Raw genomic sequence first — 14638 nt, forward strand, 5'->3', positions numbered from 1 at the left:
GGATGCTGCCTAAGAACACCATCTCTGAATTACATGTGATTGGAGTTTGGCCTTGAACTCCCTACCTGAGAAATCATATCAGGACTTCACCAGTGACCTCTAGTTGTATTATAATAAAAGCAGTCTGCAACAGTACATCCTTCTTCCTAAACCTCCCAAGTCTTTCTTCAGTGAACAAGGGAAAAGAATACAGGCCTGTGCCGTTCCAAATCTTCACCCTGGGGAAATGCAAGTTAAGCAGGCAACACTTTTAAACGATCAGACCTAAATACATGTTATCTTTTAATCTCAATCTTTGTGTGTGTGTGTCTGTGTATCTGTATTCATGTGAGAGTGAGTGAAGTTGTGTACATTTTTGGGTGTTGTATAATAAACATTTATCATTCTTTTAAACTTATGAGAAAACCTGTCATTTGTCTGTTTGTTGACCATTAAAATGCTCAGGAGATAAAACATTTGAAAAACAATGCTGTCTTCGGTCAGTTGAGAGGTGAAAACGGGGAAACCATCCTTGTCAACTCTCAAATGTCCATAACAGCAGTAGTACACGTACTTAATAATTCGTTAGAAAAAAGTGTAGTGCAAGAAGACTGGCACATAGCTAATATTATCCCAATATTTAAAAAGGGAGAGAGAACATGTCCAAGGAAGTATAGATCGATGGTAGGAAAAACAATGGAATCTCTACTAAATGGGAAAATAAAAATATCTAGAACCAAAAATATAATAAGTAGTCAGCATGGATATCAAAATGGAAAGTCTTGCTTGACCAAGCTAATTGAATTCTTTGAAAGGTAATGTAACATGAAATTTACCTAGAACTCCAAAAGGCCTTAGATAAGGTGCCTCATAATAGACTCATGATTCAGGTCAAAATATATGGGGCTGGATTTTTGTTCTGGGGTCAGGAACCCGATGCCCGGAGCATTTCAGTGTCCCAACCTTGCGCTTCAGCGGCGTCACTCCTGTGACGCAATCTTGAAATACAAATGTCCCAACTGGGCAGGAAGCGGGCTCAACATCCAATTAGAGGTGCCGCTCACCTCCAGATGGTGGGAGCTGCCTGCCTGGGGCACTGGCAAAGGCAGGTGGTAACTATGTTCGGGGCTACAGCTGCCTTGCTGTGGAGTGCAGGCATCTCATGAAAGGGGCAGGATGGTGACAAGGACAAAAAGTAGCCATGGAGGTACAGCACTCGACCCTGTGCTAGTTGGCCCCTCAAATTTATTTCCATCATACTAACTAATGAAGTTTATTTGGCTACACGGCGATCCCGACAGATGTGCACTACTGTGCACCAGACTGATCAGGATTGCCAAAATTAGAATTGAAAATTGCCTTCCTGAATGCCCCGGCTCCTTAACCAGCTCCCAAAGGAGATTAACAGGGCCTTAACTGGAGGCAAGCAGCTTCCCTCTTTTCTCCTCCGCCTTCACATTGAAAATCGTAGACTGTCCCGGAGGCACCGTGTTCCAGAGACAACCTCCTGGTCCGCGATTTTCAACTCATGTCTGCTCTGGTTCCCAACCCTACAGCCCTTTGAAAATCTGGCCCGTGGACTCAGGGGGCAAACAGGACTGAATAGCTGGCTGCAAGACAAACATCAAAAAGTAGGAGAATAGGGGTGACAGGTAATCATTTGAAATGGCAGAAGTTGGAAAGTGGGGTTCAAAAATTCAGAACCCTTTGAGTGTCTCATCAGCTCAGTCAGAAATAATCAGTGTTGGGACCACTGCTGTTCACAATTTATATTAATGATTTAAACTTTGGGATCAAAACATGACACCAAATTGGTGGGGGGCAGAGGTGGTGGCACGGTAGTCAATACTGACAATGGCGCCAACAAATTACTAGAATACTTACGGAATGGGCATATAATGTACATATTAATTTCAACACAGATAAGAGCGAGATGTTACATTTTGGCAAGAAAAATATGGAACTCGCCAAGTCTCCTTCAACAGAACTTTCCAAACCCACGATGTCTACCACTTAGGAGGACAAGGGCAGCAGATGCATGGGAACACCACCATCTGCAAGTTCCCCTCCAAGCCACACACCATCCTGACTTAGAACGATATCGAGGTTCTTTCACTTTCATTGGGTCAAAAACCTGGAACTCCTTTCCTAACAGCATTGTGGGTGAACTTACACCAAATGGACTGCAGTGGTTCAAGGAGATTGCTCACCACCACCTTCTTAAGGGCAATTAGGGATGGACAATAAATGCTGTCCTTGCCAACGACATTCACATAAGAACATAAAAAATAGGAGCAGGAGTTGAACATACGCCCTCTCGAGCCTACTCCACCATTCAATACAATCATGACTGATCTTCTGCCTCAACTTCACTTTCCCGCCTGCTCCCCATATCCCTTGATTCCCCGAGAGACTAACAATCTGTCTATCACAGCCTTAAATATACTTAGTCCTCTGGGGTAGAGAATTCCAACGATTCATGACTCTTTGAGTGAAGAAATTTCTCCTCATCTCAGTCCTAAATGATTGGCCCCTTATCCTGAGACATTGTTGTAACTCATGTAACAACTCTTTGTATCAAGTTTCTCGGTAAGGAATAACTAAATTGCAAGAAAAAGGAACAAAGTGGTACCAGAAAATTAAGCATAAATTTAATGTTAAAGTTTTTAAAAATGATGGTTAAACAGAATGAGTGAGATAGCCCAGGCCATTGTCAGTTGCCTTGAAGGAAAAACGGGGTATAAAAGAACAGCTATTGAACATGAAAATCAGCACAAAAAGCCCAGAGGAAGAAAGAAGAGAATCTTCAGTCAACAGAACACAGCAAAAGAAAGAGAGACCGCACCACAGACACTCGGAGGGCTTCCGCCGAGGTTCTGAGGAACAGACTGTGACTATTGTCTTTGTTAAGTTTTGCTTCTTTGCACTGAATGTAAACTACTTAATAAATCTGCTATACTTATAGCCAACGTATATCTGTGCCCATAGTCGTTTTTTAAAAAGCCTGACCAAATACATAGCTGCTGTGCTGAGCATTCCCGCTCCCTGCAACTGTCAGAGAGAAAGAGAGCGAGACCGGAGGATAGAGAGCAGGGGGGGAAGAGAGAGAGAGAGAGAGCACAGAGAGAGGGGAGACAGAAAGAGAGAGAGGGGGACAGAGAGAGATAGGGGTACAGAGAGAGAGGGGGGAACAAAGACAGAGAAAAAGAGAAGAGAGAGGGGGGACAGAAAGAGAGCGAGAGAGGGAGAGAGAGAGAGAACAAGAGGGAGGGGGGACAGAGAGAGAGAGGGGGGGGTAGAGAGCGAGGTGGGGGAACAGAGAGAGGAGGGGACAGAAAGAGAGGGGTCACAGAGAGAGAGAGAGAGAGATAGAGAGGGGAACAGAGAGAAGGAGGGGGGCCAGAGAGAAAGAGGGGGAACAGGGAGAGAGCACGAGAGATAGAGGGGGACAGGGAGAGAGTGGGGGACAGATAGAGCGAGAAAGAGTGCGGGTCAGAGAGTGAGACAGAGGGGTACAGAGTGAGACAGAGGGGTACAGAGAGAGACGGGGGACAGAGAGAGAGGGGAAAGAGAGAGAGGGGGGACAGAGAGAGAGGGAGAGAGAGTGCGGGACAGAGAGAGAGAGGAGGGAGAGAGAGAGAAGGGGATGGAGAGATAGAGCGAGAGAGAAAGGGGGAAGAGAGAGAGAGGTCACAAGAGATGGAGGGGGAAGAGAGAGATGGAGGGGGAAGAGAGAGAGGGAGGGGGGACAGCGAGGGGGGGGGCAATGAGAGAGTGGGGGACAGAGAGAGAGAGTGGGAGAGGGTGGAAACAGGATCAAATTTTATAAACACATAAAAAAACTAAACAATGGGACCAATTAGAGACCAAAAGGACTCTATTTACCTAAGAAAGTATAATTTTATGAATGAAAGCATGTTTCGAAAGGACATGAGATGGCCTGCCAGAAGCAGTGGTGGAAGCAAATTCTATAATAGCTCTTAAAAGGGAAGTTAATAAATATTTGAAAAAGAAAATAGCAGCATGGGAATGGAACTAAATTGATAATTAAATGAGGGCAGAGAGATCAAGGAAGAGCAGTTTATGGAGACAGTTTGGAATGGAGAAAAGAAACCAGGTGTTATCTTTGCATTCCATGATGATCCTGGAGTAGAGAGTGGTTTTGGCAGAGGAAAGCAAATCTCGACAGTGCTTTATGTGGTGCAGCTAGATGTGGCAATTGATAGCTAAATAAGTTGTTTCCCCTTGTTACCTGACAATCTTTCTTTCTATTCTTCTTTGCTTCACATCTTCATTATGCTTGATTTGGTTTTCAATTATGAGGCCTAGATTTTTCATATGTCTCTCCTTTAAGTCTCATTTTAATTTTGATTTCTCTAATTATCCAAGGATCTCCAATTTTGCTGCACTCTCTGTGCTGTGTGGGCATATATCTGTTTTAAAAAAAAATCCTAATCATATTCTGTTTGCCCACAGCCTTATCTATCAATTTTTCCTCTCCCTGCACAAATCCCTCAGTTGGACTTGAGGGGGCCGTACCAGAGGGAGCAACCTGAGTGGGAGAGAGTAAGGATTTTACTGTGGACAAGGGCATCAAAGACAGAGCTGAAGGAGTGATTCAGCAGATCAACAGTTGTACAAATATTGTGCCAAATGGAGGGCCAAAGCTGGACAGTTGGGAATGGGATACTGAAAGTACAGTTGCATGTGACTTTGAGGAGAATTTTTTCAGGGACTTAGGTGGAAGGAATGTGGATGGAAGGGGGTAGGGGGTGCAAATAGTGAAGCATACAAGAAAGTAATCAACAATGGCCTTATCAGTATTTGAGATGATGGGAGTAAAAAGGTCACTTCACATGGCAAGGTTGAGAGGATTGATTTGAATATGGATAAGAGAGTTTATGGAGAAGGAGAGGTTAAGGAAGAGCAGTGAAATCAGAGAAGAGATGGCAAGTTGATCTGAGATTGAGACTGAAATTATTAACTTTGAGGAGTCACTCATGCAGAGACTGAGGGAGGAAAGAAAGGAGGATATCCCGGTGAGAAAATTATGAGCCTTTAAGAAGACTGGCTGATAATATTTCGACACATATAAATCTAACACCACCCATAAACAAAAAAGTAAAAAAAAACATTTTTTGTTAAAAATAATATGCATTAATACTGATTTGGCCTTTGCAGTATTTGAACAGGCAATACAGCAAGTCTTCACAGGATAGCAGCTGGAATAATCTGCTTTTCTATATGTGTGGGACAGGTCATTTCCTCACAGGACTCTCTCTGTAAAAATAGCAAGTTAATGCTAAATAATGGATGATTTTGTGATTTAGATTTAAAATCACTGGGAATAGAATCAAGATCGCTAAACTCTTCTCAGTTAGGATCCTTAAGGATATTAGCTCCTAATGTGATGTAATAAAATTTTCATAGCTCAGTAACCACCTAATGCATTGGCATAATTTTTAACTACATGAAATACTTAAGTAGTAACATTGTATGTTTGAAGTTTCGGATCTGAATAGGTTTATAATTTCATAAATATTAGAACAATTTGCACCAATTACCATCTATTTCTGCAGAGAATTTTGGTCATCACTTAAATCTCATAGTTTTATAAATACTTTATGCGCATTAAGATCTGTTATGGGATTATCTAACAAAAAATTGTAGCCTTTTCCAAAAGGAATATTTTAATGACAGTATCATTTACATAGTACTGCATGAATTTAAACAGCTGAGAAATCAAATTCGAGATATTTGGTTTGAAAAAGAAATGCTGTGAATACACAAAATATCAGTCTGCATCTGAAAAAGACCGAGTGACATTTTTCATCAGAATTCTGACAAAGTGTATCTACAGAAATGTTAACCTGAAATTTTTCCCATGACCTCCTAAGTATTGGTGGAATTTTCTGTTCTGATTTTCAGCATTCATGGATTTTTTTGTCTTTTTTTCTTCCAGGCTGTTGGTAATTTCTAAAGAAAAGAAAATGGCATCCCCTTCAACTTTAAATAAAATAAATGGTGGCGTTTCTAACTCAAGAAACTTTACCATGTGCTGCAGAGTCATTTAGTACAATGGTGAATCATCTTAAGCACAATCAGAGCTATGGCGGAAATTTTCTTTCAGAGCTTTTTGAGGTGCACTAGCCCAAATTTTAACTTGGGGTGGTAGTTGTGCAGCCAAAGGCCAAGGTTAGGGGGGGGATTGTCCTCCCAGCCTCATCTGAATAGGCTTTGGCCTATCCAAACCTGTCAGGAAGTGGCAGCTGCATGGAGAGAGCACAGGTAACACAAGGCAGCTAAATGGGGGCTGAAGGAATAGTCCCTGGCATTCAGGTAAGTGGCTGGGAGGGGATTTGCGGGTGTATCACAAAAGGGGAAGGGATGCAGACTTGGACCTCCTGGCCCCGAAAGGAAAGTTAAAAAAAAAGTAAAATCACTTTGATTTTTGCACCTCTTCTGCCCCCAGTCCTTCTTCCCTGTAGGTTGGCCTGGCAGGAATGCCAAGATAGCATCCCCACACAGGCATCAGGTTAAACTGACTCACCTACTCAGAAGAACAGTGGAGAGGGAATAAATCTTAACTTTCCCAGTGGGAAACTGGTAGGAACAGATAGGTTGCCTGTTTTATATCACGCTTGACTTTGCTTTCAATTAATAGCAGTGGAAAATAAAATCAGTTGGTTTGTAAAACGGGCAGCCGCACCAAACCGATCTGATCTGTTTCCGACCAAGTGGTTTAAGTTAAATTAACCTCTCATGTTGTAATCAGAACCTCCGGGAAGACAGTGGCAGCTCAGCGATCAAGTCCCCAAGGGCAATTTTAACTGCCTGGCTGCTTTGTTTCTCCAGGGTGGGCATGGTTAAAATTGCTCCTTCTGTATGTTTTACAAGAATACCTTAAGATAATCTGCCATTCAATTAGCAAAGCGAGAGAAATTCAATTTTCCAAGTAATTCCTTGAGCTATTTCTTCTGTACTTTTCAATATACACATTTTTAAGATTGGCATTAACTTGCTGTCAAGCACTTGGCTGTTAACTAAGACCAACATTTCGTTCATCTAGACAGGAGTATAAATATATTTGTATAAATATATTGAATTGTTACCATATTTATTCCATGTCCCTCCCCTATCTTTCTCACAAGAGAAGCAGGAACAAAGGGATGAAAACAAACTGTTCTATACAGCAAACCTGAGGTTATCCATCTCACTCCCTCAACGTTTATTCAAAAATTCTAATATTTTCAAAAATACTTAAGGCCTCAAATGCAACTCTGACCTCAGTGGAGACTAGAATCTAAGTTGTGAATGTTTCCCCTTACTTTGTAAATAAATGTAGATAGTACCAGTTCAGTACCAAAACTGCAGTCAAGACCCCAGCAACTCAATGGCTCACAAACTTGATGTTGCAAAATATATTTTGCTTTTCTACAAAACAATAGAATCCAGTTCACCATGCATGGATTGCTGTAGTTGATGATGATAAAGTAAAACTGTACAAGATCTTAGAAACATTTAATTGACAGGAGACTTCAGATGTATAAAAAATTGGTGTAAATTATAGACCTAAAATGGCACAACTAATACACAGTTACTACTGAGTTAGTTATCAGTGGCTGGATAAGGACAGGAATCCTATTGTAATATTCATGCAATGAATTTCTCTACAAGGTTAAACTAAACAATGCCTTACAATACTGCTGGAAATAGCTCCATTCTTAATGTGCATATATAATTGATTTAATGTCACCTGAAGACATGTCATTGCAAAACAATATTTTACAGAACTGCTTAATTTAATTCCTTACCGTTTTCTGCATCAGACTTCCTTTCTTGTTCAGTGTCAGTGAGGGAAAGCATTGAATTCGCACGGCTCGACAAACAGGAGCTATGTTCGGATTTGATTTCTCGCATCCACAATCTTAAAGCATGATCGGGAGATGCAGCCCCTTCTGTCTCAGTATCAACATCAGAGCCTGTTATCATAGGGTATCCATGCTGGGAAGGATCACACATATCTGTCTGATATCCACCACATAACACTGGTGGAACCTCACAGAATTCCAAGGCTGAAACAAAAGGAGAGGGAGAAAAAGAGAGTGTGAGTCAGATACTGAGTTTATCAAAAGAATGTATCTAAAGACAGGATAACAGGACAATATGACAAGCTGCCTTTCAACCTTTCTAACTGGAAGTCATGGAGGACAATCTCTACAGTTGGATTGAATAAAATCAGCAGTGAGTTGACTAGACGTACACACACCAAAATTTTAAAAGATGTTTGTTGAATCATTGTGTAAAAATATTCTTTTATTAGCTGAAATATGTTTAAAATAAATTAATTCCTACATGCCATAATCAGTCCTTTGTGTTGTGAAAGAGCAGTCGTGCTTAGTCCACATGCATGCTTTTTGTCCGGAACCCTGTAAGTTCCTCATCCTCAAATACCTGTCCAAATCCCTTTTAAAATTACTTATGGAATCAGCTTCACTCACCTTCTCAGGTAAAATGTTCCAGATCCCGTCAACTCCCTTCTTGATCTTTTGCCAAATGATTTTAAATCTATGACCTCTGGTTATTAGCTAACTCACCAGAGGGAATTGGTTTTCTCTATCTATTCTATCAAAGCTTCTCATCATCTTGAAAATCTCTATTAGGTCACCTCTTTACTTTTTGTCTTCCAAGGAGAATCGTCCTAACTTTTCCAACCGATCTTTGATATTCAAAGACGAGAGGGAACCTTGTACCAAAGTATATAAATTTAGAACAGCTATAAAACAAGCTACAATACAAGAAGTTGTGAAAATACAAAGATTATACTTAAAATATTCTATATAAGATGTTAAGCTGCTAAACATCAACAAGGTTTCGAGGTGATCAATCTCAAATGGTGTTTGCTCTTGTTCCGAAGAATATTCTAAACTTTAATTTTACGTTATATACATTAATCACTTGTTATATTGAGAACTTGAGCCTGCTTTTGACCCTGTATATCTATAACGTCAATATTTCCCCAAGCCAAGCAGCCACCTAACAACCCCTGCACATTCCAAAATGGCAGAAACTGTCAGTCAGTCAGTGGCTCCCTCTCTATGATCCCATAAACATAAGAAAAGCACAGTAGACAATGGTCAAGGACATCTGCACAAACTTCTGACAATAACAACATTGAATCTAAAAAGCATATTCTACTGAAAAGCCTGCAAATGTACTTATCTCATATTATTTCAAGAGTGGGCTTCAGATGGCTCCAGTATTGCAATCATACAACCATAGAATGATACAACACAGAAGGAGACCATTCAGCCCATCATGCTTGCCAGTTCTTTGAAAGACTTATTCAATTAGTCCCATTCCCCTGTCCTTTGCCAATAGCTCTGCAAATTCAAAGTATTTACCAAATTTCCTTTTGGAAGTTATTTTTTCAATCTGCTTCCACTTCCCTTTCAGGCAGTGCATTTCCAAACAAAACACACTGTACAAAAAAAAACTCATCTCGCTTCTCAGGTACTTTTGTCAATCACCTTAAATCTGTGTCCTTTGGTTACAGATCCTTCTGCCACTGAAAACAATTTCTTCTAATTTACTCTATCAAAACCTTTCATTATTTTGAGCACCCCTATTAAATCTCCCCTTAACCTCTCGAAAGAGAACAGCAGCAGCTTCTCCAGTCTCTTCATATAACTGAAGCTCCACATCCCAGGTACCATTCTGGTAAATCTCCTCTGCACCCTCCCTAAGGTCTTGACACCCTTCCTAAATTGTGGTGCCCAGAACAGGAAGCAGTACTCCAGACTAACCAGTGCTTTATAAAATAAAAACAGAAAGTGCTGGAAATACTCAGCAGGTTTCAGAAACATTAACTCTGTCTCTCTCCACAGATGCTGCCAGACCTGCTAGTATTTCCAGCACTTTGTTTTTATTTTAGATTTCCAGGATCTGCAGTATTTTGCTTTTATTTCGATGTTTTATAAAGATTTAACATAATTTGCTTGCATTTTTACTCTATGGACTGGATTTTATTCGACACTTGGAGATGGTCTGGGAAGGGGGAAGGGGAAAACAAAATAGTGTGGGGTGCCATTAGGTGGCGTGCCCAACGTTGTCCTGTCCTCTTTGCCATTTTGTCCATGGCAGGCACCGCGGTGGACGGGAAGTCCGCTGGGAGGCCAATTAAGCCACTTAAGTTAGCCCATTAAGGGCTACATAAGGGCCACCTCACGCCTCTGCTAGCATTTAGCCAATGCCAGAGGGGCCCACTGCTATATGGCAACACTGAGAGGTGAGACCTGACAGCTTCCTAGCGAGTTCAGGATTGGGGAGGGGTGGGGGGGGGGGGTCGGGTGTTCCTCCCCTAGAGGAAATGTGGCCCAGGGAGGACCTCCTCGGCAGTGATGGTCACCCCTGCAGCAAAATCCACCCCTGCCCTCATCAACAACCCCCTCCCCTGACTGGCCCCAGCAACCCTCAGCCCACTTACCTTGGTCCCGGGGCCTCCTCCATGGCTGCTACTCTGGGCCTCCTGCAGTACCAGCAGTGGCCACTGCTTCCCGATGGCACTGCTGGTACTGCTGAGCTGCTGGCTCTCTGATTGGCCGGCAGCTCTTGGGGCAGGATCTTGTCCCTTAATGGGTAAGGCATCCCCGATGGCAGGCCGTTAATTACCTGCTGGGGTCGCCCCTGCCTTCTGGCCCGTTGCTGGCACCCCCATCAAAATAAAATTCAACCACAGTGGTGCAGTGGTTAGCACCACAGCCTCACAGCTCCAGTGAGCCGGGTTTGGTTCTGGGTACTGCCTGTGCGGAGTTTGCAAGTGACCGCGTGGGCTTCCGCCGGGTGCTCCAGTTTCTTCCCACAGCCAAAGACTCACAGGTTGATAGGTAAATTGGCCATTGTAAATTGCCCCAGTGTAGGTAGGTGGTAAGAGAATTGTGGGGATGTGGTAGGGAATATGGGATTAATGTAGAATTAGTATAAATGGGTGGTTGACGGTCGGCACAGACTCGGTGGGCCAAAGGGCCTGTTTCAGTGCCGTATCTCTCTATGACTCTATCTCTCTTTATAAATCCCAAGATCCTGCCTGTCTTTTTAACAGGCTCTTAACTTGTCCTGGTACCTCCAAAGATATGTGTACATATAATCTCTGTTGTGTCTGGTCTCTCTGTTCCTGCACTCCTTTAAAATTGCGCCATTTAGTTTATATTGCCTCTTTTTATTCTTCCTACCAAATTAGATCACTTCACACTTCTCTATTCAATTGTATCTGCCATGTGTCAGTCCCTTTCACCAATTTGTCTACATTCTTCTCCATTGTTGACTACATTTTTGCATTTTGTGTCATCTACAGACTTTGAAATTATGCCATGTATACTCAAGCACAGCTCATTAATAATATATATATATGTATAACAAGAAGAGCAGTAGTCTTAATATCAGCCTCTGGAGAACACCACTGTACACTTCTGTCCAATCTGAAAAAACAAGTTACTGCTACGCTCTGTTTTCTGTCCCTTAGTCACCTCTGTACTCATACTGCCATTTCCCCTTTAAACTTCAAATTTGCTATCAAGTCTATAACATGGTACCTTCTCAAACACCTTTTAAATGTCCATGTACACACATCAACTGCCCTGTCTTCAGCAACCCGTTCCATAAGAACTCTTTTGAGTAGATGAAATCACAGAATCTGACAGCACAGAAAGAGATCATTGGCCCATCATACCTGAGCAGGCTCTTTGAAAGAGCTATCCAATTATTCCCACCCTCCCACTCTTTCCCCATAGCCCTGAAAAGGTTGTCACTGGTTATAAACAGGACTTGATGCTATATCAGATTTTTCTTCTTCTTGCCTTGGAATCATAATACCCCTATTGTCTTGGATGACGGCCAGATAACTCAGACTGATTTACTAAGAATCTAGCCTGGATCTTTGCTAATCCCTGTGGCATGATAGCAGCACAGGCCAAAAGATCAAGTTGTAAAGCAACAGAAGCATGAAGCAAATATGAGTATGCACTTTTTATCTCAATAGTTAGAGGAAACAGAAAAATAGTAGGGACTAAAAATTGTTCTGATCCCATTTTTGGGCACGGGGGTCATGATTCATGATCTGCCCACAAGAGATCCCACTGAGGCAGGCAGCACGCAAACTTCATGCTGTCTCCTCATTTTAATGACTAAAGCGTTCAGCCGAGCATGATCCATGCGGCTGGCTAGCTGCAAGCTCAATAGGGGGCCCAGCAGTTTGCGAGGCCAGCACGTGTTCCAGCTTACCTCCAGCTCTTAAAGACAGCTGCACTCATTAGAAGGAAGCTGCTGCTGACTGTCTGCAATGGAATTGGCTGCTAGTAGGAGCTAAACAAGTGGAGCACCAGGTAAAAGAGAGGGCTCTTTCACAAGTGTGGTGCTAGAGGCCTTAGTGATCGGAAGAAACGTTTTCCCTTAGCGGAGGGGTCAATAACCAGGGGGAATAGATTTAAGGTAAGGGGCAGGAGGTTTAGAGGGGATTTGAGGAAAAAGATTTTCACCCAGAGGATGGTTGGAATCTGGAACGCACTGCCTGAAGAGGTGGTAGAGGCAGGAACCATCACAACATTTAAGAAGTATTTAGATGAGCACTTGAAATGCCATAGCATACAAGGTTACTGGCCAAGTGCTGGAAAATGGGATTAGAATAGGTAGGTGCTTGATGGCTGGCACAGACACGATGGGCCAAAGGGCCTGTTTCTGTGCTGTATGACTCTATGACTCTATGGTGGACATCAACGTGAGGAGAGAGGCCATGTTTTTGCAGGGGGGCATGAGGTCCACAAGGAAAACCCTCGGTAGGGAATGGTAGCAGGTGGCCAGGGAAGTCAACTCCTGGAGTCTGGACCCAAGGACTTGGCAGCAGTGCCACAAGAAGTTCAATGACCTCACACAGGTGGTCAAGGTCATTGAATGCATCTTTAAAGGACATCTCGCACAAACCTCCCATGCTGTTCAATGCACCGCACACCCATCACACCCATCAGCAGTCCCTAGCAATCAGGACTCAGGCCTAACATTCAAATGCTTTACTTCAATCCCACTACACCTTCCAATGGTAACAACGTCACACCCACCACTCGTTGCACCCACATACCTTCAGCTATTCAGTTATGGTCGCAAAGTCAACCAAACATAGTGCAACACAAACACTGACATTCTTCATTCTCTCTCTTGAAGGACAACATGGCTCATAATTGAAGACAGCAGAGCAGAACTGAGGGGATAGGTGTGCCTATATCTCTTGAGCCCTTCGCAGGAGATGGTGCTCTGTATCATGGGGATGGCTGCAACTGAACCTGTTGTCACCGACAATATTGAGGATGGTGGTACATTCCTGCATTATGCCTCTCTCAAATCCCACTTCACTCTTACCTTGGTATCTGGCATGATAAGTATGCTATTCATGGTGTGACTATGGACTTCTTACTTTCCACCCCACCCATCTTCCCTCAGTCTTTCCCTCCCCTTCTGATTTCCCGCTTTTAGACATCCAAGATTGCCACCTGCCCAACCACAGCATCCCAAGGATGAAAAGAAAGAGAGAGCAACAGCATACCATTGATGAAGAGACTCCATCACTTGATCTGAAACTTGCAGCCACCAGCTCAGATACTGGCACTGCATGTATCTTGAAGGCTACAATAAGGTTGGGATCAGCACATAGTGAGTCACTGGGCACAGCTGGGCTACAACCATGCAGGGAGAAAGGATAGTTCATGTGCCAACTCACCAGAGGTTAAAGTTGCAGTCAGGTTCTACTACAGGGGACTCAGATGAGGACTTCGATAGGTGGCATTCAGGAGAATGAAGGGCGTGTTCACCGAGATGTTTGGTGCATTGGCAGGCCTGCCAGACAACCTCTTATCACTGCCAAGGATCATGGAGGAGCTGGGCTCCAAATGTGGCACAGGGCATCACACAGAGTGTGGAGCCCATCCTTTCCACTGTGGAAGTGCTGGCCAACTCCATGACAGCATTTGCAGACCCAGCCGTGATGCAGCATTTGGCAGCAGCTGTCTTAGCTTCCATTGCAGCACAGGTAGGAGCAACCCAACATCTCAGTGCTGTAGTGGAAGCTCAGACGGAGATCATGAGATCCATGCTTGCTACCATACTGCTGCCATCATGGCTGCAGATTCAGTGTTCAAAGGGACACGCAGGCTTTCACAGCAGTCCAGCAATCTGTCCTCCAACAGATTACAAGGATTATTGAGGTTCTGGCCCAGGAAATGTGGAGCATGAACCTCTCAGGGTGTCCTCTCTCAGGGTGACAGCATTCGTGCTCCACCACTGCCACTCCACCGGTGCCCTTGTTGGAGCCTCTCAGCCAGCCAACCCAGACTGTTGTTGCCCGTGCCAAGGTTGTGCAGTTTTAAACTAGGCCCTCAGGCCCAGAGCTGCTCAGACATTCTGCAAGGCCATCTGGCCCCACTGAAAGTCAGTAGCCTTCCACTGTCATGCTGCAGCCATTGCGGTAACACTGTATTGGAGCACGAGGCCAGGGAAAGACACCCGCTAGACAGGCGCTAAGGGAATGCACAAGGGTGAATAGTTCATTTCTATTTGTAAAATTGGATGCGATGTTGGATAAAGATGTAATGAAAAGATGTTATGAAGGCTGTTA

The 14638-nt window shown here is 43.3% G+C and overlaps 1 protein-coding gene across 8 annotated transcripts in view; it reads right to left on the minus strand.

The window, feature by feature from the left end:
* tenm1 (teneurin transmembrane protein 1) overlaps window positions 1-14638 on the minus strand; it is a 1688122-nt gene that overhangs the window by 775025 nt on the left and 898459 nt on the right. For all 8 annotated transcript variants that reach the window (XM_068047383.1, XM_068047386.1, XM_068047389.1 and 5 more), the window contains one exon: window positions 7794-8054. In XM_068047383.1, the coding sequence (XP_067903484.1) occupies window positions 7794-8054 (261 nt within the window). The remainder of the gene's footprint in view (window positions 1-7793; window positions 8055-14638) is intronic.

The sequence above is a fragment of the Heterodontus francisci genome, chromosome 15 (genome assembly GCF_036365525.1).
Source record: "Heterodontus francisci isolate sHetFra1 chromosome 15, sHetFra1.hap1, whole genome shotgun sequence".
Classification (NCBI taxonomy): Eukaryota; Metazoa; Chordata; class Chondrichthyes; order Heterodontiformes; family Heterodontidae; genus Heterodontus; species Heterodontus francisci.